Source organism: Stegostoma tigrinum, unplaced genomic scaffold, assembly GCF_030684315.1.
Source record: "Stegostoma tigrinum isolate sSteTig4 unplaced genomic scaffold, sSteTig4.hap1 scaffold_204, whole genome shotgun sequence".
In the NCBI taxonomy this organism is placed as follows: Eukaryota; Metazoa; Chordata; class Chondrichthyes; order Orectolobiformes; family Stegostomatidae; genus Stegostoma; species Stegostoma tigrinum.
The window spans coordinates 323,535-349,067 of NW_026728142.1; the positions used below are offsets into that span (position 1 = coordinate 323,535).

The 25,533-nt window shown below is 41.9% G+C and overlaps 1 protein-coding gene across 1 annotated transcript in view; it reads left to right on the forward strand.

Moving 5' to 3' along the window:
• LOC125467360 (complement C4-A-like) overlaps positions 1-25,533 on the forward strand; it is a gene marked incomplete at its 3' end in the record, with an annotated part of 173,948 nt that overhangs the window by 60,497 nt on the left and 87,918 nt on the right. The window contains exons 10-14 of the mRNA XM_059643735.1: positions 663-778; positions 1,215-1,358; positions 16,362-16,559; positions 17,218-17,412; positions 19,746-19,895. Coding sequence (XP_059499718.1) covers positions 663-778; positions 1,215-1,358; positions 16,362-16,559; positions 17,218-17,412; positions 19,746-19,895 — 803 coding nt within the window. The remainder of the gene's footprint in view (positions 1-662; positions 779-1,214; positions 1,359-16,361; positions 16,560-17,217; positions 17,413-19,745; positions 19,896-25,533) is intronic.

Below are 25,533 nucleotides of genomic sequence, written 5' to 3' on the forward strand. Positions count from 1 at the left end.
AAATAATTTTCTGTGATTGCATACAGAAAAGCATATCGGTGTCACTGAAGGAGTCAACTTTCATTAGTTATCTTCTTGTTAGTGCCCGAGAAGCTGTTTGTGAGTCCCTTTCCTATACACCTGCTCTTGATTTGATTTGTTTGACGTAAAACCCGAGCTGTTAAGGGAGCCACTTCTTGGATTTTCATAGAAGATCATAGAATCCCTACAGTGTGGAAAGAGAGTCTTTGGCCTAACAAGTCCACACTGACCCTCAGAGCATCCCACCTCGACCCATCCCCTTATAACCTAACTAATCCATTCATCACTGCACACTACAGGAAATTTAGTATGGCCAATCCACCTAGCCTGCACATCTTTAGATTGTAGGAGGAAACGCAGACACTGGGAGAATGTGCAAACTGTGCACAGAAAGTTGCCCAAGGGTAGAATCGAACCCAGGACCCTGGCACTGCGAGGCAGCACTGTTAACCACTGACCCACCATGCCGCCTACAGTGCAGGATTCATAGTATATTTCTAACAAATTCACTTTGCTCTGATTCACTTGCTGATCTTGTTTTTTCTCAATGGTAGAGTTCACAAGTTTTGTATGTGCTATTGAAGGAAGTTGTGCTGTGAGAAAAAAAATGGTGAATTCCACATATCTCCAATTGTGCATAGGTGGTGAAATGGAAGAGACAGAACTCACCAGCATCAAATTTGTTTCTTCACCATACGTGATGGATTTATCAAAAACAAGCCGCTTCTTCTCTCCAATGTCTTTTTTCAGTGTCATCGTAAGTAAATATTTAAGTGGTTAATCTATAATTACTTTCCACTGCAATCGAGTCTTTCCTCCACCAAGCCTTTGCAGAATGACCAGAACCACACTTGCTGCAAAGACAAATACAGAAGATCATAATTTTCTTCTACGCAACCTCTTTGTCTCTTTGAACAACCTCTGGGCATAATATCTGATTTGCAGATAGCTGAAAGATATTATGACATTAGAGGCTGCTGTCTCGTTCAAATGTAGCGCTCTCTATTGCTTTTAGGGTTTGTGAATGGAGCACCTTCCCATATTGTAATTGCCAATAAAGAAGGGAACAGAGGGAATAAATTTAAACCACTCAAGGATTCTGAGTAAAATAAACCAGGCCACTATTTTGAAATGGCTGACAAGAATTTAGAATGGATAATCTCATGAACAATTTTGGTTAATTTTGTCAACAGACAACTGTAACCTATCCAGATGGGACTCCAGCTGTCAATGTGCCCGTGAATATTGATGGACGCCAATCGACAAGCACCAATGAGGATGGTGTGGCTGTCTTACAGAGGGACACTCAAGATAATGCCAGTGTTCTTAACATGAAGGTGAGAACGATCCATTTTGGGCATTAATAACTAAAATATATGCATTCATCATCTTGCAATGTGGAAGCCAAAACAAAAAGTATAAAAACAGTTCTCTTCTGTTCTACTATTTCTAGCTGACTGACTGTCCTGTTCTACTTCTCTGCCTTTTAACCATTTTATTGCTTGTATTTGTGGGTTTATAAAGCTCTAATAACCTTTGGTCTAACAATATTTATGTCACTTCAGTCATGCAAGTAAAATACTGAAGTTTTTGAATGAGCAGAGAAGTTCATTATGTTTTGATTTTGTTTTCAATGTGATATTCTCTTTTGTCAATTCCTCCCTCATATGTGTTTTCCATTGTGAAATCAAACAAATTATTGCCATTGCTTCACGTCGCCGCGAATCACAATGAGATCTGATCATATCATGATCCCATTCTGTGAGGATCTTTTGATTACAACATTAAATTGTGCTTGATTCATTACACAGTAATAATTATTAATAAGTTTATATCCTTAGCCAGTACTACACTGTATGTTCCCCCATGAAACTGTCTGGCGAATATTCTAAAAATCATTATCTTCAGCACTTGTAACAATTTTATGATGCCGAACAAATGCGAGTGCCCTAAAGTAAAGATGCTGCCTCTGCTGTAAGCTTCTGTGATGTATTGTTCAATGATCCAGCTAACCTAACATGATTTGATGTTGTGGCCATTTCAGAGACATGGATAGAGCAGGATCAGGAATGGTTGTTGAAGGTTCTGGGTTTTAGATGTTTCAGTAAGATCATGGAAGGTAATAAAAGAGGGGGAGGTGTGGCATTGTTAGTCAAGGACAGCATTACGGTGGCAGAAAGGATATTTGATGAGGACCCGTCTACTGAAGTAGTATGGGCTGAGCTTAGAAACGGGAAAGGAGAGGTCACCCTGTTGGGAGTTTCTACAGGCCTCCAAAGATTTTGTAGAGAAAAGGATTGCAAAGATGATTCTGGATAGGAGTGAAAGTAACAGGGTAGTTTTTATGGGGGAGTTTAACTTTTCAAATATTGACTGGAAAAGCCATAGGTAGAATACTTTCAATGGGTCATTTTTTGTCCAATATGTGCAGGAGGGTTCCCTGACACAGTACGTACATACGCCAAGAAGAGACAAGGCCACATTGGATTTGGTACAGGGTAATTAACCAGGCCAGGTGTTAGATTTGGAAGTTGGTGAGCACCTTGGTGATAGTGACCACAATTCGGTTACGTTTACTTTAGCGATGGAAAGGAATAGGTGTATATTGCAGGGCAAGAGTTATAGCTGGGGGAGAGGCGATTTAGGCAAGATTTAGGATGCACAGGATGGGGAAGGAAACTGCAGGGGCTTGGCACAATTGAAATGTGGAGTTTGTTCAAGGAACAGCTACTGTGTATTCTTGATAACCATGTACCAGTCAGGCAGGGAGGAAGTGGTCGAGTGAGAGAACCATGGTTTATTTAAAAAAGTTGAATCTCTTGTCAAGAGGAAGAGTTGCAAGTTAGCCAGGAAGGATCTAAAGAGAGAGCTAAGAGCCAGGAGGGGACATGAGAAGTCTTTGGCAGGTAGGATCAAGGAAAACACTAAAGCTTTCTATAGGTATGTCAGGAGTAAAAGAATGACACGAGTAAAATTAGGGCCAGTTAAGGACAGTCGTGAGAAGTTGTGGGTGGAGTCTGAAGAGATAGAAGATGCGCTTAATGAATATTTTTTGTCAGTATTCACACAGGAAAAAAACAATGTTGTTGAAGAGAATACTGAGATACAGGCTATTAGACTAGACAGGATTGAGGTTCATAATGAGGAGGTGTGAAAAAAAAAGTCCTCTGGGCCGGATGGAATTTATCCTAAAATTCTCTGGAAAGCTTGTGAGAAGATTGCAGAGCTTTTGGCTTTGATCTTTATGTCGTCATTGTCTACAGAAATTGTGCCAGAAGACTGGCGGATAGCAAATGTTGTCCCCTTGTTCAAGAAGGGGAGTAGAGACAACACTGTTAATTGTAGACCAGTGAGCCTTGCTTCGGTTGTGGCTAAAGTATTGGAGAGGCTTACAGAGATTGAATTTATAATCATCTAGAAGGGAATAATTTGATTAGGGATAGTCAACACAGTGTAGGGTAGGTCATGCCTCACAAGCCTTAGAGTTCTTGGAAAAGGTGACTAAACTGGTGGATGAGGGTAAAGTGGTTGATGTAGTATATATGGATTTCAGTAAAGCATTTGATAAGGTTCCCCATGGTAGGCTATTGCAGAAAATATGGAGGCATGGGATTGAAGGTGATTTAGCGGTTTGGGTCAGAAATTGGCTTGCTGTAAGAAGACAGAGGGTGGTGGTTGATGGAAAATGTCCAATCTGGAGTTCAGTTACTCGTGGTGTACCACAAGGGTCTGTTTTGGGGCCATTGCTGTTTGTCATTTTTATAAATGACCTGGATATGGGCGTAGAAGGATGGGTTAGTAATTTTGCGGATGATGCCAAAGTCAGTTGAGTTCTGGATGGTGCTGAAGGATGTTGCAGGTTACAGAGGGACATAGATAAGCTGCAGAGATGGGTTGAGAGGTGGCAAATGGAGTTTAATGCGGAAAAGTGTGAGGTGATTCACTTTGAAAGGAGTAACAGGAATACAGTGTACTGGGCTAATGTTAAAATTCTTAGTAGTATTGATGAGCAGACTGATCTCAGTGTCCATGTGCAGAGATCCCTGAAAGTTGCCACCCAGATTGATAGGGTTGTTAAGAAGGCATATGGTGTGTTAGGTTTTATTGGTAGAGGGATTGAGTTTTGGAGCCACGAGGCCATGTTGCAGTTGTACAAAACTCTGGAGCGGCCGCACTTCGAGTATTGCGTACAGCTCTGGTTGCCACATTATAGGAAGCATGTGGAAGCATTGGAAAGGGTGCAGAGGAGATTTACCAGGATGTTGTCTGGTATGGAGGGAAGGTCTTATGACGAAAGTCTGAGGGACTTGAGGCTGTTGTCGTTAGAGAGAAGAAGGTTAAGAGGTGACCTAAAAGAGACATACAAGATGATCAGAGGATCTTTTCCTCGGATGGAGATGGCTAGCACCAGAGGACATAGCTTTAAATTGAGGGGTGATCGATATAGGACAGATGTCAGAGGTGGGTTCTTTACTCAGTGTCGTAAGGGAGTGGAATGCACTGCCTGCAACAGTAGCACACTCACCAACTTTAAGGGCATTTAAATAGTCATTGGATAACCATATGGATGATAATGGAATAGTGTAGCTTAGATGGGCTTCAGATTGGTTTCACAGGTTGTTCTATGTTCTATGTTCTATGATTGTTAAAGGCCTTTCTTGGAGGTTCCATGACTACTTCTCACTCCTATTATCCCTAAGTGGCACCTAAACTGATTCTTTATCATGATATCTTGAAGACCGATTATTCTCACATTTACTCACACATTAACTCCTCCCTCGTTGACATGTTGCATGTTGTTACCAAATGTTGTGCACCCTGGAATATTTATTCCCCTAGTCAATGATTTTATCATCCTTCACAATATCTATAAAGTCAAATAGAGCAAGATAATTTCAATCAAATTTTCACTAATTAATTTTACTGCATATGTGTTGTGCCTTCAAATAAAGGATAACTTAATTTATTTAATGTTCACTGTTATGGAGAAGGGGAGGTTAAATAGAAGCAAATCCCTAATATTCTCTTTTTATAAATAAAAAGTAACAGTTTATTTATTTAACCCTAACAGTGAACAAATTAGCAAAACTACTAATAAACCAAACAATTTTCCCCTGACTCCTAACTATTCCCTTACTGAACAAAATTTTACTGGTATGCTGTTCCAATAAATACAAGTCCCACTTATATAAAAGAACTAAAGTAAATTAAACCTTAGCCCGTCAAAGCCCACACAGGATTTGTCTTCCAGAATGCTCTGCCTTCTCCACTGTCTTTCCAGCCATAAATGCCTTTCTTCTGTTGATCCAGCTGTCAGGGATGTTTTCTCTGTTAGGGCTGTTACTGGAAGTGCTATGGTGGTACCTTGTACGGATAGGTGTTGATTTCTTCGAGAGCTTAGCAATTTCTTGCATGAACCCAATGCTTATTTCTGAGACGGTGGTTCACTCTCCCAACAATTTCCAAATACCCTTTCCATATATACTTTGGATGACATACAATTTTCTTGGTCCAAGGTTATCAGAAGCATCAGATTTAATTTTGATGGGCTTTCAATCATTAAGTGCTTGGTTTAAATTAATTGGCTGATTCTAGGTATTTGCTGAAACATCAAAACAATCCTAAAGTTTCCAATCACCCAACCAATTGATGCATGTTTCCATTTTTAGAACTGGCTGTACGTCTTCAGCTGCATGCAGACATGTTTTGTTTGTATAATTTTCAAGAAAAACACTTCACCTCATAAAAGGACCATGATATTGTTCACAAAAATATTCTATCTTCCTGCCTTCCAATTCACAATTACTCCACAGAACTTCATAACAGCAGCCCCTTAAGAAAAGCAGTGAACTATCATTATGAAAAGATGGCTTCGTTTGTTTATAAATCTTAACATAATTATCATAAGATACACAGGTCATTAATCTAAAAGTTACGCCTTTCATATTAATTCTGCACACAGTTAGTTTTGCTATAACATGACAGTTGTGTTCCTGTGTAACACTGCATTATATAAAAAATGCACTACAGAAATAACAAGGCCTGTGGGAGACGTGGGATTGGGGCAGATCATCAAAAGCCTCTCTCAAAGTTGCTCAAAAATCACTCAAAATCCTAACACAAAGGATTGTGCAATTTGAATAAATGTTTAATTCATATCTAGTAACGAAATAAAAGTAAATTTAACATTTTACAGAAAAACTGTCAAGATGACTTGATGGGGAGGAGGTTGGACTCTACCTCTCAAAGTATGTCATGACACAGCCTGTGAAATAATCATGTGGCGTCGGTGCAGAGACTCTTTCAGCGCTAACATTGTATGTGTTCACGACAAAGCCTGTGAAGTGACCATGTGATGTTGACATGTTCTCCTCCATGTCCTGACGGAATTACATCATAGCTCATACAAGTTTGTTTTGGAAATAGCATTCCCCTGTTCGTCAATTGCATTTTAGCCAATTTGTGTTGATGGAACTCGCATCACAGCATAACCAACTGAAAATTGGACCATATCGGTTCAAATCTTATCTACACATTCTCTTTTAAACCTGTGATAATACACCTACAATGGCATTTTTACAAACTGCAACATGTGCAGTCTGTAACTTTAAAGCCTGTAACATAAGACTGCAATGAAATAGTCTTGTATTCTTGTCCTTAAATCTTTCCAAAAATGTGAGAAGGTTGTGGTCTGTATACACAATTGTCTCTGAAACATTTGTTTATAACATAAACATTAAAATGTTATAAGGCCAGTAACAAACACAATAACTTTTTTTCAATGGTGGAGCATTTTCTCTGGTGGATATTGAGTTTCTTTGAAAATTAACCAATTGTCCTTTCAATTCTGCCATCATCATCCTGTGTCAACACAGCTCCTACCCCTACATTGTTGGCATCAATAGTGACTTTAAAGGGTTTCAAGAAATTTAGTGTGGCTAAAACTGGTGCACTAGTCAACACAGCTTTTAAATTTTCAGATGCCTCCTGGCATTGTTCTGCCAACTGAAATTTCATAATCTTCTTCAGCAAATCCATCAGTGATGCCATCATTCTACTAAAGTTTGGTATAAACTTCCGTTAGAATCTGCTCAGTCCCAAAATATTGAATCACCTCTTACTTTGAGGATGTCGTGGAAATTAATTGATGGCCTTCATCTTCACATTCCTTCGGGCCAGCTTTCCATGTCTAATGTTATGTCTGAAGAATGTCACTTTCTGCCTTCGCAAATTCAGTTTTTTTTTTGCTCAATTTATAACAGTTTTGCCTCCCATAGTCTTACAAAGAGCTCTGCCAACTGGCTGCCAACTCTCAGAAGAAACTCAGCAAACCATCAGACAGTCAGTCGCACCAACACTAAGCAGGAAAAAGGAAGAAAACACACTCAATACACAAGCAAGGAAAGCCCTAAAAGGACTCAAAAAGATAAAAACATCGTTGTCCTACCTGCAGACAAAGGACGCTTGACAGTCATTTTAAACTGAACAGACTACATTGAGAAAGTGAACGCACTGCTTGCAGATACCAACACTTACCAACAGGTGGCGATAGACCTGACCCCACAACTAGAGAACCGAATCACAGCCTCACTCAAAAAACTTCAAAAATCTGGAGAATTAAACAAGAGAGACTTCCAAAAAATGAACCCAGATGGATCCAACACACCACGCTTCTACTGACTACCAAAAATTCACAAACCCGAAGCCCCCCTCAGGCCCATAGTGTCGCTACCTGGAACACCAACCGACAGATTAACCAAGGAACTACACCAAAGACTAAAACACCTAGTAGAAGGCACCCGCCACTCCATTCGCTCCACCCAAGAATTCCTGAACACCATCAAAGACACCAAGATAGAAGAGGATGAAATAATGGTCTCCTTTGACGTAACAACCCTGTTCACATCCATCAACATCAACCTGGCCAAAGAAACACTGATGACACTATTAGAAGAACAGAAGACACATACACCAGACACCACCAACCTCATCAGCAAGGACAACATCATCAAGCTAGTGGACCTATGCCTCACCACCCACTTCACTTTCAATAACAAAACCTACAGACAAACCAACGGTACACCCATGGGATCTCCGATATCAGGGTTCTTAGCAGAGGCAGTAATGCAGAGACTCGAACAAACAGCTCTGCCAATCAGCCAACCCAAACTTTGGGTCCGCTATGTGGATGACACCCTTGTCATCACTAAACCAAACAAATTAGAGGAAACCTTCAAGACCATCAATAATACCCTTTACTGGCATAACACTCACAAAAGAGGAGGAAAACAACAATAAACTGCCATTCCTAGATGTCACAGTAGAGCGAACAGCCAATGGGGAACTTCAAACCAGCATCTACAGGAAAACAACACATACGGACCAAATACTGAACTACAGGAGCAACCATCCCAACACCCACAAACGAAGCTGCATTAGAACATTATTCCAATGAGCCACCACACACTGCAGCACAGAGGAACTACACAGAGCAGAGGAAAATCACCTATACAGCGTATTCAAAAAGAATGGGTACCCTATGAACACAGTCCGCCGATTTCTCAGCAATAAACCCAAACAAACAGACAAAACGGGCTCAGAAACCATAACTACTCTCCCCTACATCAAAGACATTTCCGAAATGACTGCCAGACTACTCGGACCTCTTGGCATCAGGGTAGCCCACAAACCCACCAACACACTAAAACAGCAGCTAATGAACTTGAACTTAAAAGACCCTATACAGACAACAAACAAAACGAACGTCATCTACAAAATACCTTGCAAGAACTGTGACAAACACTACATTGGACAAACTGGCAGGAAGCTAGCCACCAGGATACATGAACATCAACTAGCCACAAAACGACATGACCCACTATCACTCGTATCCTTACATACAGATAAGGAAGGACACCACTTTGATTGGGACAACACATCCATCCTAGGACAAGCCAAACAGAGACATGCACGAGAATTCCGCGAAGGATGGCATTCCAACCGGAACTCCATCAACAAACACATTGATTTGGAGCCAATCTACCACCCCTTGAGAAAAAGAACAGGAAATGACATCACCAACCCAAGGAAACCTAACCAGATAAATAGAAAGCGGGACATAACACCAGTGCTTTGTCGGAGGCTCACTGATGATGTTACCTAGAATGGTGACAAAACATCTGAAAACGAATCTTCCAGCTCAGCGAGAAAACTCACATCCAGAACTGGCTGTGATCTCGCCATGAATGGCTAAAGATCACTAACTCATCTACATAGATGGAACAGTTAGTCAATCCTGGTTATGCAGCTCCTGGCTTCTTTAGAACAATGAGTTTTGCTGCCTGATTGGAGAGTTGCAGACCTGTAGCCAGCTGTGAAGAAATTGTCGAAATATGGACTCACTATTTGAATTTAATGATTCCTGTTGTTGTGGAAGTGTGTTAGAAATATTATGTCCAAGCAAAATTAAAAATCACTCTGAGAAATAAATTGTATCAAGACAGTACATTTGTTGAGGTGAAATTGTGTTCAACAGAATAGCTGGATGTTTTAAATATAGTTGAAGAGACAGCTGTTGTAGAAAACATTGTTGATGTGCAGTTAGTGGATCTCCAAATATGTTTGTTAACATTCTACACAGTAGATTGGAGACAAGAGAACATTTTTAGAATAAATGTGATGTTAGCAAGATAGTACAATATTGCCTGATGGAAAATGGATTGTTACATATAATGAATATTTATGAACTGAAGAAATATCAGTAGTAGCTTTTTGCAGGTGTTGGTGTTGCTTACTATGCTTTTTCTGATTTAGCTACTGGCTAACTGCATCTCCGAGGCAGAGTTGCAGGTGTATTCATTGTGGAGCATGCATAATGCTAAATATGCCTTTGGATAGTACATTCAATAATGCAGTCACACCGCAGGTAAAAGATGAGCAGTTTGAAAGGGCATGAATGTAAACCAGGCAGAGCCAAGGAAGGCAGATGTCTGCTGCGGGCCATTGCCTTCCTTGGTACTGTTTTGGATAATATTGGGGGCAATGTTTATGCAATGGAAAGCAGTGGGATCCAACCTCATGGCACAATGGATGGGTGTGCTGCACAAGAGGAACAGTGTGGTCATAGCATTAGTGGATTCAACTGTCAGGAGTACAGATAGGCATTTATTGTTGTCTGAATGAGACTCCATGATGGTAATTACCTCCTTGAAGCCAGGCTCAGAATGTCATTGAATGGCTATAATGCATTTTGAAGGTGGCCAGCAAACAGCCAGAAATTCTGGCATATATTTGCATCAATGGCATAGCTAGGGAAAAGGAATGAGTTCCTGCAAGCAAAATTTCAGGAGCTCAGAATATATAATAAATGGATCCAAAGGTAGTAATGCCTGGATCACTTCCAGTGCCACATGCTTGTGAGTATAGAAATAAAGGTTAGTCCAGATGAATGCCTGGTTGGAATGAAAGCACCAGAGGGATGGTTTAAGATTTCTGGGATTTTGAGGCTGTTTTAGGTAAAACATGTACAATGTGGATGGTGTGCAATTGATTGGATCAGTTTGATGGAATTGAACGGGATTGGTGTCCTCATGGGGAGGTTTTTGGAAGAAGTTTTAAACTAATTTAGCACAGTGTGGAATCATGTGAGAAAGTTTAGTAGAGGGAAATGCATGGCTAAAGTTTGAGGAGACAGCAAGTGACTCAGGAAAGCATGGAAATTATAGGCTAGTTAAAGCATTAGAAATCTTATCAAAGTTGGATTTAGGAAAACTTTAATGGAATGATTTTGATGAACAAGGCAAATGAGTTGAGGGCACAAGTTAAAACATGGTGCCATGATGTTCCTAGATAACGAAGTGTGGAGCTGGATGAACACAGCAAGGCAAGCAGCATCTTAGGAGCACAAATGTTGACGTTTCAGGCCTCGACCCTTCATCAGAAAAGGGGATTTGGGAGAGAGCTCTGAAACAAATAGGGAGAGAGGGGGAGGAGGATCGAAGGTGGATAAAGGAGAAGATAGGTGGAGAGGAGACAGACAAGTTAAAGGGGCAGGGATGGAGCCTGTAGAGGTGAGTATAGGTGGGGAGGTAGGGAGGGGATAGGTCAGTCCAGGGAGGACGGACAGGCCAAGAGGGCGGGATGAGGTTAGGAGGTAGGGAATGGAGGCACGCCTTGAGGTGGGAGGAAACGATAGGTGAGAGGAAGAATAGGTTAGGGAGGCAGGGACGAGCTGGGCTGGTTTTGGGACGCAGTGGGGGGGAGGGGAGATTTTGAAGCTTGTGAAATCCATATTGATGCCATTGGGCTGCAGGGTTCCGAAGCAGAATATGAATTGCTGTTCCTGCAACCTTCAGGTGGCATCATTGTGGCACTGAAGGAGGCCCAGGATGGACATGTCGTCTAAGGAATGGGAGGGGGAGTGGAAATGGTTTGCGACTGGGAGGTGCAGTTGTTTGTTGTGAACCAAGCACAGGTGTTCTGCAAAGCAGTCCCCAAGCCTCCGCTTTGTTTCCCCGGTGAGGAAGCCACACCGGGTACAGCGGTTGGAATATACCACATTGACAGATGTGCAGGTGAACATCTGCTTGATGTGGAAACTCATCTTGGGGCCTGGGATGTGGATGAGGGAGGAGGTGTGGGGACAAGTATAGCGTGTAATGTTCCTACTGTCACTGAAACCTGTTTTAGAGAGGGAAAGGATCGGAAGATCAATACTCTTGAGATAGCGAATCTTCAGGCAAGATGGGGAAGAAGGGAAAAGAGGAGGGGGTGTTGCATTATTGATAAGTGAATCAATTACAATGCAAAGCATGGATAACATTTGAGAATTCTTGCCCTCAAATGAAGACATATGAGTAGAATGTAAAACCGAAACACAGAAATGGAATCATATGGCAGGGAGTGTGTCAAATCCCGAATAGTTAGAGCAATAGAAGAGCAGGGTAAGAACATTTATGTGAAGTGTAAAATAACTATGGTAGTGTGTTGGGATTTCAACTTCCTCAATATTAACTGGGTTAGACTTGTTGTGAAAGGTTTTGAGGGTGCAGAATTCTTAAGAGATCTTTTTAAACCATTATATAGGAGGTATTACAAGTTATGGGGTGTTCCAGGATCTATTATAAGTTATAAAGCTGGGCAAGCACTTGAAATATTGGTGGGAGAGCTTTCTTGCAGATGGTGAATGCAAGGGCAATGTCTTCCAATGTAGATAAAGTGAATGACCAAAAAAAAATGCCAAGATACATTTGGGGTTCTGAGTCATCTTGCCAGCTTTCCAGTAAATAAATCTCTAGGGCTGGATGAAGTGTATCCAAATCTGGTGATTCCAGCAAGGAAAGGTATATTAGTGACATTGGCAATAATCTTATATTCCGCTTTGCTCATAAGAGAGGTGCCAGATGACTAGAGTGAAGCTAAGGTGATACTGTTATTCAAGAATAGCAAGAGTTAAAGTAGCAAACTTTAAGCCAGTCAGTCTAACCTTAGTTATGAGGAAACTATTTGTAGCCATCAGTAAGGCAGAGATTAATCAATAATATTCAGCATGGTTTTGTTGAGAGGAGGTCATGTCTGACAAATTTGATTTCATATTTCGATGAGGTGTTTAGGTGTCCAGACAAGGGCAAAATAGTTGGTGTGTTCCACTTGGACTTCTGCAAGATTACTCACGACGGGTGTAGACAGGGTGGATAGCAAAAAGCCTTTTCCTAGAGTGGGGGACTCAATTACTAGGGGTCATGAGTGCAAAGTGAGAGGAGGAAAGTTTAAGGGAGATATGCTTGGAAAGCTCTCTACACAGAGGGTGGTGGGTGCCTGGAACGTGTTGCCAGCGGAGGTGGTAGACGCAGACATGTTAGCGTCTTTTAAGATATATTTGGACAGGTACATGGATCGGCAGGGAGCAAATGGACACAGACCCTTAGAAAATAGATGAGAGGTTAGACAGAGGATCTTGATCGACGCAGGCTTTGAGGGCCGAAGGGCCTGTTCCTGTGCTGTAGGTTTCTTTGTTTCTTTGAGACGGACTATGATGAGACACCGATCATAGAAGTTAGAGCACGTGAAACCCAAGCAGATTTGACTAATTAAATCCAAAATTGGTTGTGTGACAGGAATCAAATAGTGATGAAACGTTAACTCTGGATTTTTTTTCTTCACAGATGCTGCCAAATCTGCTGAGCTTTTCCAACAATTTCTGTTTTTGTGCCAAATGGCAATAGTTGTGCAGTGTTTTTGTGAATGGAAGCCTCTGTCCTAGGGGTCCACAAGGATTTGTGTTGGGAATCTAGCAGATTGTGGTGTGAATTTAAGAAGGATGTTTAGTAAGTTCACAGATGATTTGAAAATTGGGGTGGTAAATCATGAGGAAGTTGGCCGTAGATTAGAAGAGGATACTGATGCACTGATGCGATGGGCTGATTGTTGCCAAATGGAATGCAATCGCGATAAACGTCGGGTGATGAACTTGAGAAGGCCAACAATGCAAGGGAATACATGATGAATGTCAGACCCTGAAAGACACCCACAGTCAGTTGAAACATGGTCTGCATCTCCACCTGCCCCTTCAGGTTTTGTGAAAGCTAGGGAATCTAGTCAAGAAGGCATATGCAATGCTAGAGTATTTTGTGAAGTTCTAGAATCCACATTAACAGAAGGGATATGATTGCCCTCGAGTGGGTGCAGAGGAGATTTACAAGGACATTGCCTGTGCTGGAAAATTTTGATGTGGAAGGATTTTTGAAAAACTGCATTGTATCCATTAGAGTAGAAGAATCTGGAAGGTAAATATGATTGACATGAATTAAATTATAAGGAGTGGAGATATGTAGACAATAATGAACATTCCCCTTTTGTTATGGAATCAATTATTGTAGCGCATAGATTTAATGTAATGGTGGGAGATTTGGAGAGGATTTGAGGATTTTTCTTTTCATTTAGATGGTTGAGTGACAGGTAGCATCTGGAACTCACTGCATGTAAATGTGGTAGAGGCAGTAACCCCCATGACATTTGAAGAGTATTTAGATGTGTAGTGGAGATGCCGAGACACAAGATGATTACAAGGTGTAGAGCTGGATGAATACAGCAGGCCAAGCAACATCATAGGAGCAGGAAGGCTGACATTTCGGGCCTAGACCCTTCATCAGAAAATGTTGGCCAAATGCAAGAAATTGGGATTAAAATAGGTTGGTGCTTTAATTTGACTAGGGTAATCATAACAGGTTGGGGGCCTTTTTTTTTGTACTGTCACCATCTTCAAAATTAATTGGATGACATAACCGTTGGTCAGTTTCTAAATTCACAAATTGTAATAATTTTGTGAACAGCAGAAGAATAATGTAGAGCTTTAAAAATACATACTGGTATAAGAGGCAGATGAATTTATATGTACACAGTTGTGAACTGATTTGTTTTGGTAGGCCAAACTGAGAGATGGAATATGATGGCAAAATACATTTATAATGGGCGCCATTGGAGCAGACCACTACAGAAATATATCTCAAGTATAGACGGTGCCAAGGCCCATTTAAGTTCTGGGTAATGAAGCTATGTTTTGTTAAAAGCTAAAAGAATACACAAACAGGCAAATAATGTTAAATTACGTGAAGCACTGTTTCATTATTTCTTGTTATGTTGCTTTCACTTCACCTGTATGATACTTTGTACCTGCATTCACTACTCTCAATCCCTTCACAGTTATAAATAACTTCTGTCAAGACATGTCATGACATTGATGCATTAACACAATGTGTCTCAGCTTTATTTTCCTCCAATCAATACAGTCCTAACTCCTGTAAGATAAGAAGATATAGAGCTGGATGAACACAGCAGGCCAAGCAGCATCAGAGGAGCTGGAAAGCTGACGTTTTGGGTCAAGACCCTTCTTCAGGAAACTGAAGAAGGGTCTTGACGCGAAACGTCAGCTTTCCTGCTCCTCTGATGCTGCTTGGCCTGCTACGTTCATCCAGTTCTACACCATGTTATCTCAGATTCTCCAGCATTGACAGTTCCTACTATCTTTCTCACCCCTCTAATCTTTCTTCGCAACAAAAGGCAGTTTTACCTGGAACATTTTGTTGACTACCTTCATGTGCTACACAGTCTTCAGTGACAAAAGCTAGTTTTATAATATTTCCACTAAGATTGAGCAAGTGATTTTTGCAAATTCACCGTAATCTCTTTGCTGTATTTGTTTGTATTTTTGTGATCAAAACCTGATATGCTTCCTTAACAATACTCGTGAACTGCCCTACACATTCAGTGACATCTAGACTTGTATAATCTTTACAGTCATGCAACTTTCTTAGCATTTAGATGTTTATTTTCTCACCAGCTATTCTGCTAAAATAGATTACCTTACTTTTCTTCCAGAAAACAGCACACAGTTGCAGAATAACAAGATTGTTATGGCACCATTTCTATTATTTAGTACCAATCCCTCCCTTCTTCTCTGAATTTCTAGACACCATTTCTGTACAAATAACCATCCAACACCCTCTTGAATGCCTAAATTGACAGCGCATTTGCAGGCAGTACGTTTTGATGCCCTCACTACTCAGTGTGGAAAATACAATTTTTTTCCCTCACGTCACTCTTGCTTCATTTCCATGTTACTTTTAAATCATAACTCTGTCCTTACCTTTTATTTTACAAGCAGTAACAGCTTCTTCTGATCTCTTTCCAATCCACTCCTAATGTCAAAAATGTATCTGAAATCTCCTCTCCATTTTCTCCTTCCAAAGAGAACAGCCTCAAATTCCACAATCCAGTCAACTGAACTTTCTGTTTCCTGGAACCATTCCTGTAAACCACATCTTGATGAATACATTTACTGAGGAAGTAAAAGCTGCCTGTATGCAAACAAAATCAGTAGATATCTCTTTACAGAACACCAATACAGACTCAAAGATCAAATTGGTCTTGGATGAGGAAATAACTCATTGGATCAGTTTTGTTACCAGTTACTATCATTAGCACATGTAAATGTTACAAAAGAATTGGAATATTCATGGCTGCTTAAGTGCTATGGTGTATGATATAACTTCGCTGGACCCCCTAAAGAGGACTTAAACCTCTAATGCACTGGATGTAATAATTAACAAATACATGAACAGGATAATGTCACTGAAGGGTGTGTATCACATGATTGCAATATACATTGTAAAGGATGTCTCAAACTATACTGCTGACACCTACCAACAACAATGTCACTTACTTCCAAAATGAGTTTAAAAATCCATTTTCACTGTAGCGACAAAAGTTCTTTGGGCAGGTATGACAAACTGGGACATCAATTACATCATCATCCAGTGGCCCATTGTTTGCTGTTTGTTCAGGTGACGGCTGGTGATGGAAAACCTGGGACGGAATTCCAAGAAACAATGGTGACAGCCCATGTCTATCAATCCCCCAGCAAGAGTTATCTTCACATAAAGGCACCTCACAAGGTGCAGAAGGCGGGTCAATACATGATTATAGAACTGACAGCTATCACAGAACTGGGCAGTGGAGATATTGATTACTTTTACTATACCGTAAGTAAAATCATATGAAATTGTGACTTGCTTGCTTTTATTGAAAAAGAAAAAGAAAATAGGTAGGACAAGAATCCCTTGGCAGTTTGAAGTTACTTTTCCACAAGTAAATGATGACTGAAATATAAACACTTACTGGGACATTTAAAGACAACCACACTCTTTGTGTCTGTAAGTGTGTTGTGGTATCTTCTCAGTCCACTTAGATATGCAGAGAGGGTTGCAGTTTAATATGGCACCCAAATGCAAAATGACCAACAGTGTCCTCCCGCATGCTGAGAAAATTGTCAGCCTGTATTATCACTCTAGCCTTTCAAAAAAGTCTGAAATTGTTGCACTATCTGCCGGCCTTGTGCAGGGATTATCCATGAAATCAGTTGAATAATTGGAATGGCGGGTTTGACTGTGTAAACGTCCTTTGCAGAGGCCAGCACAATGTATAACCCTAATATGATGTCACAATTTATGCTCTGATTATTTTGTCAATAGCTGTTTTGTGCACTGCTTGTCTGCCTCTGTTTCCCGAGTGCCAGGGAATCGGAACCACTAAGGAAAATAGAAGGCAATGAGGAGACATTTCCATCCCCACCACACCCACCCGCCCCCTGCCAATCCCCGCAAATGTGCCATTATTTCCTGACGTCTTTTTCTTCCACAGCTCTTAAGCAAAGGCAGGGTGATTGCATCCAATAGGATTCACAAGGCGGATCCTACGAAGCTCCGCTTTCAAGTGACACTTGACATGGTACCCACATTTCGCTTTCTTGCCTACTATTATGTTTCCACTGGAGGAAGAAGGGAAATTGTGGCGAACTCAGTGTGGATTGATGTGGAGGATCAGTGCGATGGGCAGGTGAGCATAGGGCACTGATTTCTCATGAGTTTTCTTCTATTGATAAGTGTTGTCGTATGTTGATCAAGTTATTTGTATTGTAACTCCTGTCTCCCAATTTGGACCCTCCACGGTCAGTCTTTGACACTGTTCTGGTGCAGGTCAGCAGAAGTTCATTGAGAAGTATATCAGCTTCTGCTTGGCCCTTGGATATCTGTTTTAATTTGGCAGGAGATGCTGTTGGAATGATAACTGGACCTTAACCCAAGCACCCCTGTTAAACCCCTGAGTGTACAGATTCAGATTGCCTCAAGGCAACTAGTGTAATTTAATTTTAATTAACATAATGTGAATCAAAAGCTAATTTCAGCACTTGACTAATCCCAATATCCTAGATTATTATATGAATGTACTTGGTTCACTAAGGGTCTTCATGAACGAATATCTGCTGTCTTAACTGATTTGGGCTGACATTGTGCTCCAGAAGCACAGCATTGTGGTTGATTACAGTTTCAAATGTCTTATCAAGCCACTCAGTTAAAGTAAAATTAGGGCTAGGCAAGCAATATTGTCCTTGATATCTACACCATTGTCTCATGAAAATATAAGAAATCATGAAAAACTTAACCAATTCAGACACAAAAAATTACACATCATATTGAGCATTTGGTTTTATTCTTAATCACTCCTCCCTCCTTCTGTACTCGTTTAAAATGAATTATGTAGTTCATGTTCCTTTTTCTAGTTCTGATGAAGAGCCACCAACTTGAAAGTTTAACTAATTTTTTTTCTCACCACGGTTGCGAGAAATGATGCCAAGTGTAGTCTGTATGAATTGTAGGCTTCAAACATTTGCATTACTTTGTTTTTTTGTGACTATTATCATTTGGCTCAACAATAGCAAACAATGAATGATTTTCACTAATTGCTTTTCCTATTGAGTTTTGAGAAGATTTGTAGCTCAGGTTGAGGTTCTGGATGTGAGTTTGCTCGCTGAGCTGGAAGGTTCGTTCTCAGACGTTTCATCACCATTCTAGATAACATCATCAGTGAGCCTCCAACAAAGCGCTGGTGTTATGTCCCGCTTTCTATTTATCTGGTTAGGTTTCCTTGGGTTGGTGATGTCATTTCCTGTGTTGGTGATGTCATTTCCTGTTCTTTTTCTCAGGGGATGGTAGATTGATTTGGAGCCAATGTGTTTGTTGATGGAGTTCCAGTTGGAATGCCATGCTTCGAGGAATTCTCGTGCATGTCTCTGTTTGGCTTGTCCTAGGATGGATGTGTTGTCCCAATCAAAGTGGTGTCCTTCCTTATCTGTGTGTAAGGATACGAGTGATAGTGGGTCATGTTGTTTTGTGGCTAGTTGATGTTCATGTATCCTGGTGGCTAGCTTTCTGCCAGTTTGTCCAATGTAGTGTTTGTCACAGTTCTTGCAAGGTATTTTGTAGATGACGTTTGTTTTATTTGTTGTCTGTATAGGGTCTTTTAAGTTCATTAGCTGCTGTTTTAGTGTGTTGGTAGGTTTGTGGGCTACCCTGATGCCAAGGGGGTCCGAGTAGTCTGGCAGTCATTTCGGAAATGTCTTTGATGTAGGGGAGAGTGGTTATGGTTTCTGAGCCCGTTTTGTCTGTTTGTTTGGGTTTATTGCTGAGGAATCGGCGGACTGTGTTCATAGGGTACCCATTCTTTTTGAATACGCTGTATAGGTGATTTTCCTCTGCTCTGCATAGTTCCAATTTTGAAAGAAGGCATCTGCTGATGGAAAACATATGATTTACCTTGACTTTGTAGCCAGTGTCAGAGGTTAGCAGAATGAGTACATCAATTAAAAGACCAGAGGGAATAGCTGACAGTTTTGTGTGCAGTTCCTATCCTTGGGTAATGGGGACATTATGCTAATTATAGTTATAATTCCTTCTAGGTGTCTTTATGGTGATGAGCCTTTAGATGCCTTTTACAGTCCTCTTATTTCAACACTTGTGACGTGGAGCTCAAAAACAACATTGTCATTCCTCTCTGCTGCGATCTGTTATTTTGCTCTATATATTGATTTGCTCTCCCATGCTTACATGCAATAAGATCTATATGGCAGGGAGTTTATTTTGCTCACTTAGGATCATTGCATCTTTTTTTCCAAATCTGTGCTGTTAAGAACTTGATTCCATTGTATCTGTTAGGAGGAATGTCCTGCTTCCCAGCTTGAATGAAGCATAATTTGGAACCCTTTTGAAGATTTGCCAATACTTTCTATGCATGATTGTTTAAAAAATATTAATAACATGGAGTGCATTTTCCATATGTTTGTTCTTCTGATTGGCCAGTTGATCTATTCTGATTAACTTTAACTTTTACAGATAGAAATAATGGAAAGTGATGCTTTCTATGGACCGGGTGATTCATTTGACCTGCAATTCTCCACCAACGATGCAGCAAATGTGTCTTTTGTTGCTGTTGATTCAGCAATGTACATCCTAAACAACAAGAATAAACTCACAGTCCGGAAGGTAGACCCTGTGCTTGTGATCTTTCACTTCTGTATGTTTTGCCTGTTATATGAGATATCTTGAGCAAACATGGTTCAGGAAAATCCCAAAGCCTTTTATTCATGTATAAAGAGCAAGATGGTAACTAGAGAAAGGATTGGCCCACCGAAGGACGAAGAAGGAAAGTTATGCACTGAGTCAGAGAAAATGGATGGCATTCTTAATGAGTACTTTGCATCAGTATTCACCAAGGAGGGGGACATGACAGATGTTGAGGTTAGAGATAGATGTTTGATTACTCTAGGTCAAGTTGGCATAAGGAGGGAAGAAGTGTTGGGTATCTTAAAAGGCATTAAGGTGGACAAGTTGCCAGGTCCGGATGGGATCTATCCCAGGTTAGTGAGGGAAGCGAGAGAGGAAATATACAGGGCCTTAACAGATACCTTTGCAGCATCCTTAAACAAGGGTGAGGTCCTGGAGGACTGGAGAATTGCTAATGTTGTCCCTTTGTTTAAGAAGGGTAGCAGGAATCATCCAGGTAATTATCAACTGGTGAGCCTGATGTCAGTGGTCGGGAAGCTGCTGGAAAAGATACTGAGGGATAGGATCTATTCCCATTGGAAGAAAATGGGCTTATCAGTGATAGACAACATGCTTTTGTGCAGGGAATGTCATGTCTTACCAACTTAATAGAATTCTTTGAGGACATGACAAAGTTGATTGATGAGGGAAAGGCTGTAGTTGTCATATACATGGACTTCAGGAAGGCGTTTGATAAGCTTTCCCATGGCAAGCTGATGGAGAAAGTGAAGTCGCATGGGGTCCAGGGTGTGTTAGCTAGATGGATAAAAAAAACTGGCTAGGCAAGAGGAGACAGAGAGTAGTAGTGGAAGGGGGTTTCACAAATTGGAGACCTGTGACCAGTGGTGTTCCACAGGGATCTGTGCTAGGACCACTGTTGTTTGTAATATACGTAAATGATTTGGAGGAAGGTCTAGCTGGTCTGATTAGCAAATTTTCAGATGACATGAAGACTGGTGGAGTAGCAGATAGTGAAGGGGGCTGTCAGGGATTACAGCAGAATATAGATAGAATGGAGAGTTAGGCAGATAAATGGCAGATGGGGTTCAATCCAGGCAAATGCGAGGTGATGCATTTTGGAAGATCAAATTCAAGAGTGAACGATACAGTAAATGGAAAAGTCCTGGGCATAATTGATGTACAGAAAGATCTGGGTATTCAGGTCCATTGTTCCCTTAAGGAGGCAATGCAGGTTAATAGAGTGGTCAAGAAGGCATACGGCATGCTTTCCTTCATCGGATGGGGTATTGAGGCCAAGAGTTGGCAGGTCATGTTACAGTTGTATAGGACTTTGGTTCGGCCACATTTGGAGTACTGCGTACAGTTCTGGTTGCCACATTACCAAAAGGATTGGATGCTTTGGAGAGGGTGCAGAGAAGGTTCGTCAGGATGTTGCCTGGTATGGAGGGCTCTAGCTGTGAAGAAAGGTTGAAATGATCAGGATTATTTTCATTAGAAAGACAGAGATTGACGGGGTACCTGATTGATGTCTACAAAATCATGACGGGTATAGACAACGTGGAAAGCAAGAAGCTTTTTCCAAGAGTTGGGGACTCAATTACTAGGGGTCATGAGTTCAAAGTGAGAGGAGGCAAGTTTAAGGGAGATATGCGTGGAAAGTTCTTTATGCAGAGGGTGGTGGGTGCCTGGAACACGTTACCAGCGGAGGTAGTAGATGCAGACACAACAGTCTTTTAAGATATATCTGGACAGGTACATGGATGGGCAGTGAGCAAAGGGATACAGACCCTTAGAAAATAGATGACAGGTTTAGACAGCGAATCTCGATCGGCGCAGGTTCGGACAGTGGAAGGGCCTGTCCCTGTGCGGTAATTTTCTTTGGGGCCTGGGATGTGGGTGAGGGAGGAGATAGGGGGGAAAGTGTAGCACTTCCTGCGGTTGCAGGGGAAAGTGCCAGGTGTGGTGCGGCTGGAGGTGAGTGTGGAGCTGACAAGGGAGTCATGGAGAGTGTGGTCCCTCCGGAAAGCAGACAAGGGTGGGGAGGAAAAATGTCTTTGGTGATGGGGTCGGATTGCAGATGGATGAAGTGTCGGAAGATGATGTGTTGGATGCGGACGTTGGTGGTGTGCTAAGTGAGGATGAGAGGGATAACAAAGTGTGAAGCTGGATGAACGCAGCAGGCCAAGCAGCATCTCAGGAGCACGAAAGCTGACGTTTCGGGCCTAGACCCCCTCTGATGAAGGGTCTAGGCTCAAAACGTCAGCTTTTGTGCTCCTGAGATGCTGCATGGCCTGCTGTGTTCATCCAGCTTCGCACTTTGCTATCTGGAATACTCCAGCATCTGCAGTTCCCATTATCTCTGAGGATGAGAGGGATTCTTTTTTGGTTGTTATTACGGGGATGGAGTTATGGGAAATGCGGGAGACACGGTCGAAGGCGTTCTCGACCACTGAAAAATGAGGACATCTGAGTTGTACACGAGTGGAACGCCTCATTCTGGGAGCAGATGCGGCGGAGGCGAAGGAATTGCGAATAGGGGATAACATTTTTGCAGGAAGGTGGGTGCTCGTTTTTCAAGGACAGCAACTTCCCCCTTCTCAGTGGTCGAGAATGGAGGCTTGGGGACCGCTTTGCAGAACACCTACGTTCGGTTCGCAGTAAACAACTGCACCTCCCAGTTGCGAACCATTTCAACTGCCCCTCGCATTCTTCAGACAACATCTCCATCCTGGGCCTTCTGCAGTGCCACAACATTGCCGCTTGAAGGTTGCAGGAACAGCAACTAATAGTCCGCTTGGGAACCCTGCAGCCCAATGGTATCAATGTGGACTTCACAAGCTTCAATATCTCTCCTCCCCCTACCACTTCCCAAAACCAACTCAGCTCGTCCCTTGCCTCCCTAACCTGTTCTTCCTCTCACCTATCCCCTCCTCCCACCTCAGGCCGCACGTCCATTTCCTACCTTCTAACCTCATCACGCCCCCTTGACCTGTCTGTCCTCCCTGGACTGACCTATCATCTCCCTATCTCCCTACCTCCCCACCTACACTCACCTTTACTGGCTCCGTCCCCTCCTCTTTGTATTGTTGGTCTCCTCTCCACCTATCTTCTCCTCTATCCATCTTTGATCCACCTGCCCCCCCCCCCCCCCACCATTTATTTCAGAACCCCCTTCCCCTCCCCCATTTCTGATGAAGGGTCTAGACTCGAAACATCAGCTTTCCTGCTCCTCTGATGCCGCTTGGCCTGCTGTGTTCATCCAGCTCTGCAACTTGTTATCTTGGATTATCCAGCATCTGCAGTTCCTAATAACTCTGGTCTTTTGTTCTCTCCTTTTTTTATACAAAAGATGCTGTTCAAAAATTCAAAGTTTAATTTTCAACTCCAACTGACTATTCCAAACTGAAAATGAGGCAGAAACAGGGAAATAGTGATGATCACTGCCTTGCCATTTTAATTGGAGCAGTACCAAGTTTTGAGCTCAACAATTGTGTTTTTCTAAAGAAGTACTGATTCAGGTTATTGTTTTCGCAAAACCACACTGGCATGTTGACATAAAATTTTATACTATATTTCCAAAAGTGTTTACCCTTGATGTTTGAAAGCTATAATATCAGATTTTGTAATGTTAATTGTACAGCAGTTTCTTGGAGATGCTGCATATCTTTCTTCATCCCTCAGATTTAACAATGATTCTCCAAACATGGCAGCTGAAAGGTTGCCCAGTTTAATGAAAAGTGCTGGAACAGTAATAAGTCTTGATTTATTAGAAATTGTCGTATGCAGAAATAAATTTTAGCAGTAATTGACCTTTATATATTTTCTGCATAGCTTTCATAGAACATAGAACAGTACAGCACAGAACAGGCCCTTCAGCCCACAATGTTGTGCCGACCATTGATCCTCATGGATGCACCCTCAAATTTCTGTGACCATATGCATGTCCAGCAGTCTCTTAAATGACCCCAATGACCTTGCTTCCACAACTGCTGCTGGCAACGCATTCCATGCTCTCACAACTCTCTGCGTAAAGAACCTGCCTCTGACATCCCCTCTATACTTTCCACCAACCAGCTTAAAACTATGACCCCTCGTGCTAGCCATTTCTGCCCTGGGAAATAGTCTCTGGCTATCGACTCTATCTATGCCTCTCATTATCTTGTATACCTCAATTAGGTCCCCTCTCCTCCTCCTTTTCTCCAATGAAAAGAGACCGAGCTCAGTCAACCTCTCTTCATAAGATAAGCCCTCCAGTCCAGGCAGCATCCTGGTAAACCTCCTCTGAACCCTCTCCAAAGCATCCACATCTTTCCTATAATAGGGCGCCCAGAACTGGACGCAGTATTCCAAGTGCGGTCTAACCAAAGTTTTATAGAGCTGCAACAAGATCTCACGACTCTTAAACTCAATCCCCCTGTTAATGAAAGCCAAAACACCATATGCTTTCTTAACAACCCTGTCCACTTGGGTGGCCATTTTAAGGGATCTATGTATCTGCACACCAAGATCCCTCTGTTCCTCCACGCTGCCAAGAATCCTATCCTTAATCCTGTACTCAGCTTTCAAATTCGACCTTCCAAAATGCATCACCTCGCATTTATCCAGGTTGAACTCCATCTGCCACCTCTCAGCCCATCTCTGCATCCTGTCAATGTCCCGCTGCAGCCTACAACAGCCCTCTACACTGTCAACGACACCTCCGACCTTTGTGTCGTCTGCAAACTTGCTGACCCATCCTTCAATTCCCTCGTCCAAGTCATTAATAAAAATTACAAACAGTAGAGGCCCAAGGACAGAGCCCTGTGGAACCCCACTCACCACTGACTTCCAGGCAGAATATTTTCCTTCTACTACCACTCGCTGTCTTCTGTTGGCCAGCCAATTCTGTATCCAAGCAGCTAAGTTCCCCTGTATCCCATTCCTCCTGACCTTCTGAATGAGCCTTCCATGGGGAACCTTATCAAATGCCTTACTGAAGTCCATATACACCACATCCACAGCTTGACCCTCATCAACCTTACTAGTCACATCCTCAAAAAACTCGATAAGGTTTGTAAGGCATGACCTACCCCTCACAAAGCCGTGTTGACTGTATTTGATCAAGCCATGCTCTTCCAGATGGTCATAAATCTTATCCCTCAGAATCCTTTCTAACACCTTGCAGACGACAGACGTGAGACTTACCGGTCTATAATTGCCGGGGATTTCCCTATTTCCTTTCTTGAAGAGAGGAATTACATTTGCCTCTCTCCAGTCCTCAGGTACGACTCCAGTGGAGAGCGAGGATGCAAAGATCTTCGCAAGTGGCGAAGCAATTGCATTTCTCGCTTCCCAAAGCAGCCGAGGACAAATCTGATCCGGGCCTGGCGACTTGTCAATCTTAATGTTTGACAAAATTTTCAGTACATCAGCTTCCTCTATCTCTATCCATTCCAGCATGCACACCTGCTCTTCAAAGGTTTCATTCACTACACAGGTCGTTTCTTTCGTAAAGACAGAAGCAAAAAACTCATTTAGGGCTTCCCCTACCTCCTCAGGCTCCACACACAAGTTCCCTATGCTATCCCTGATCGGCCCTACTCTTTCTTTGACCATTCTCTTATTCCTCACGTAAGTG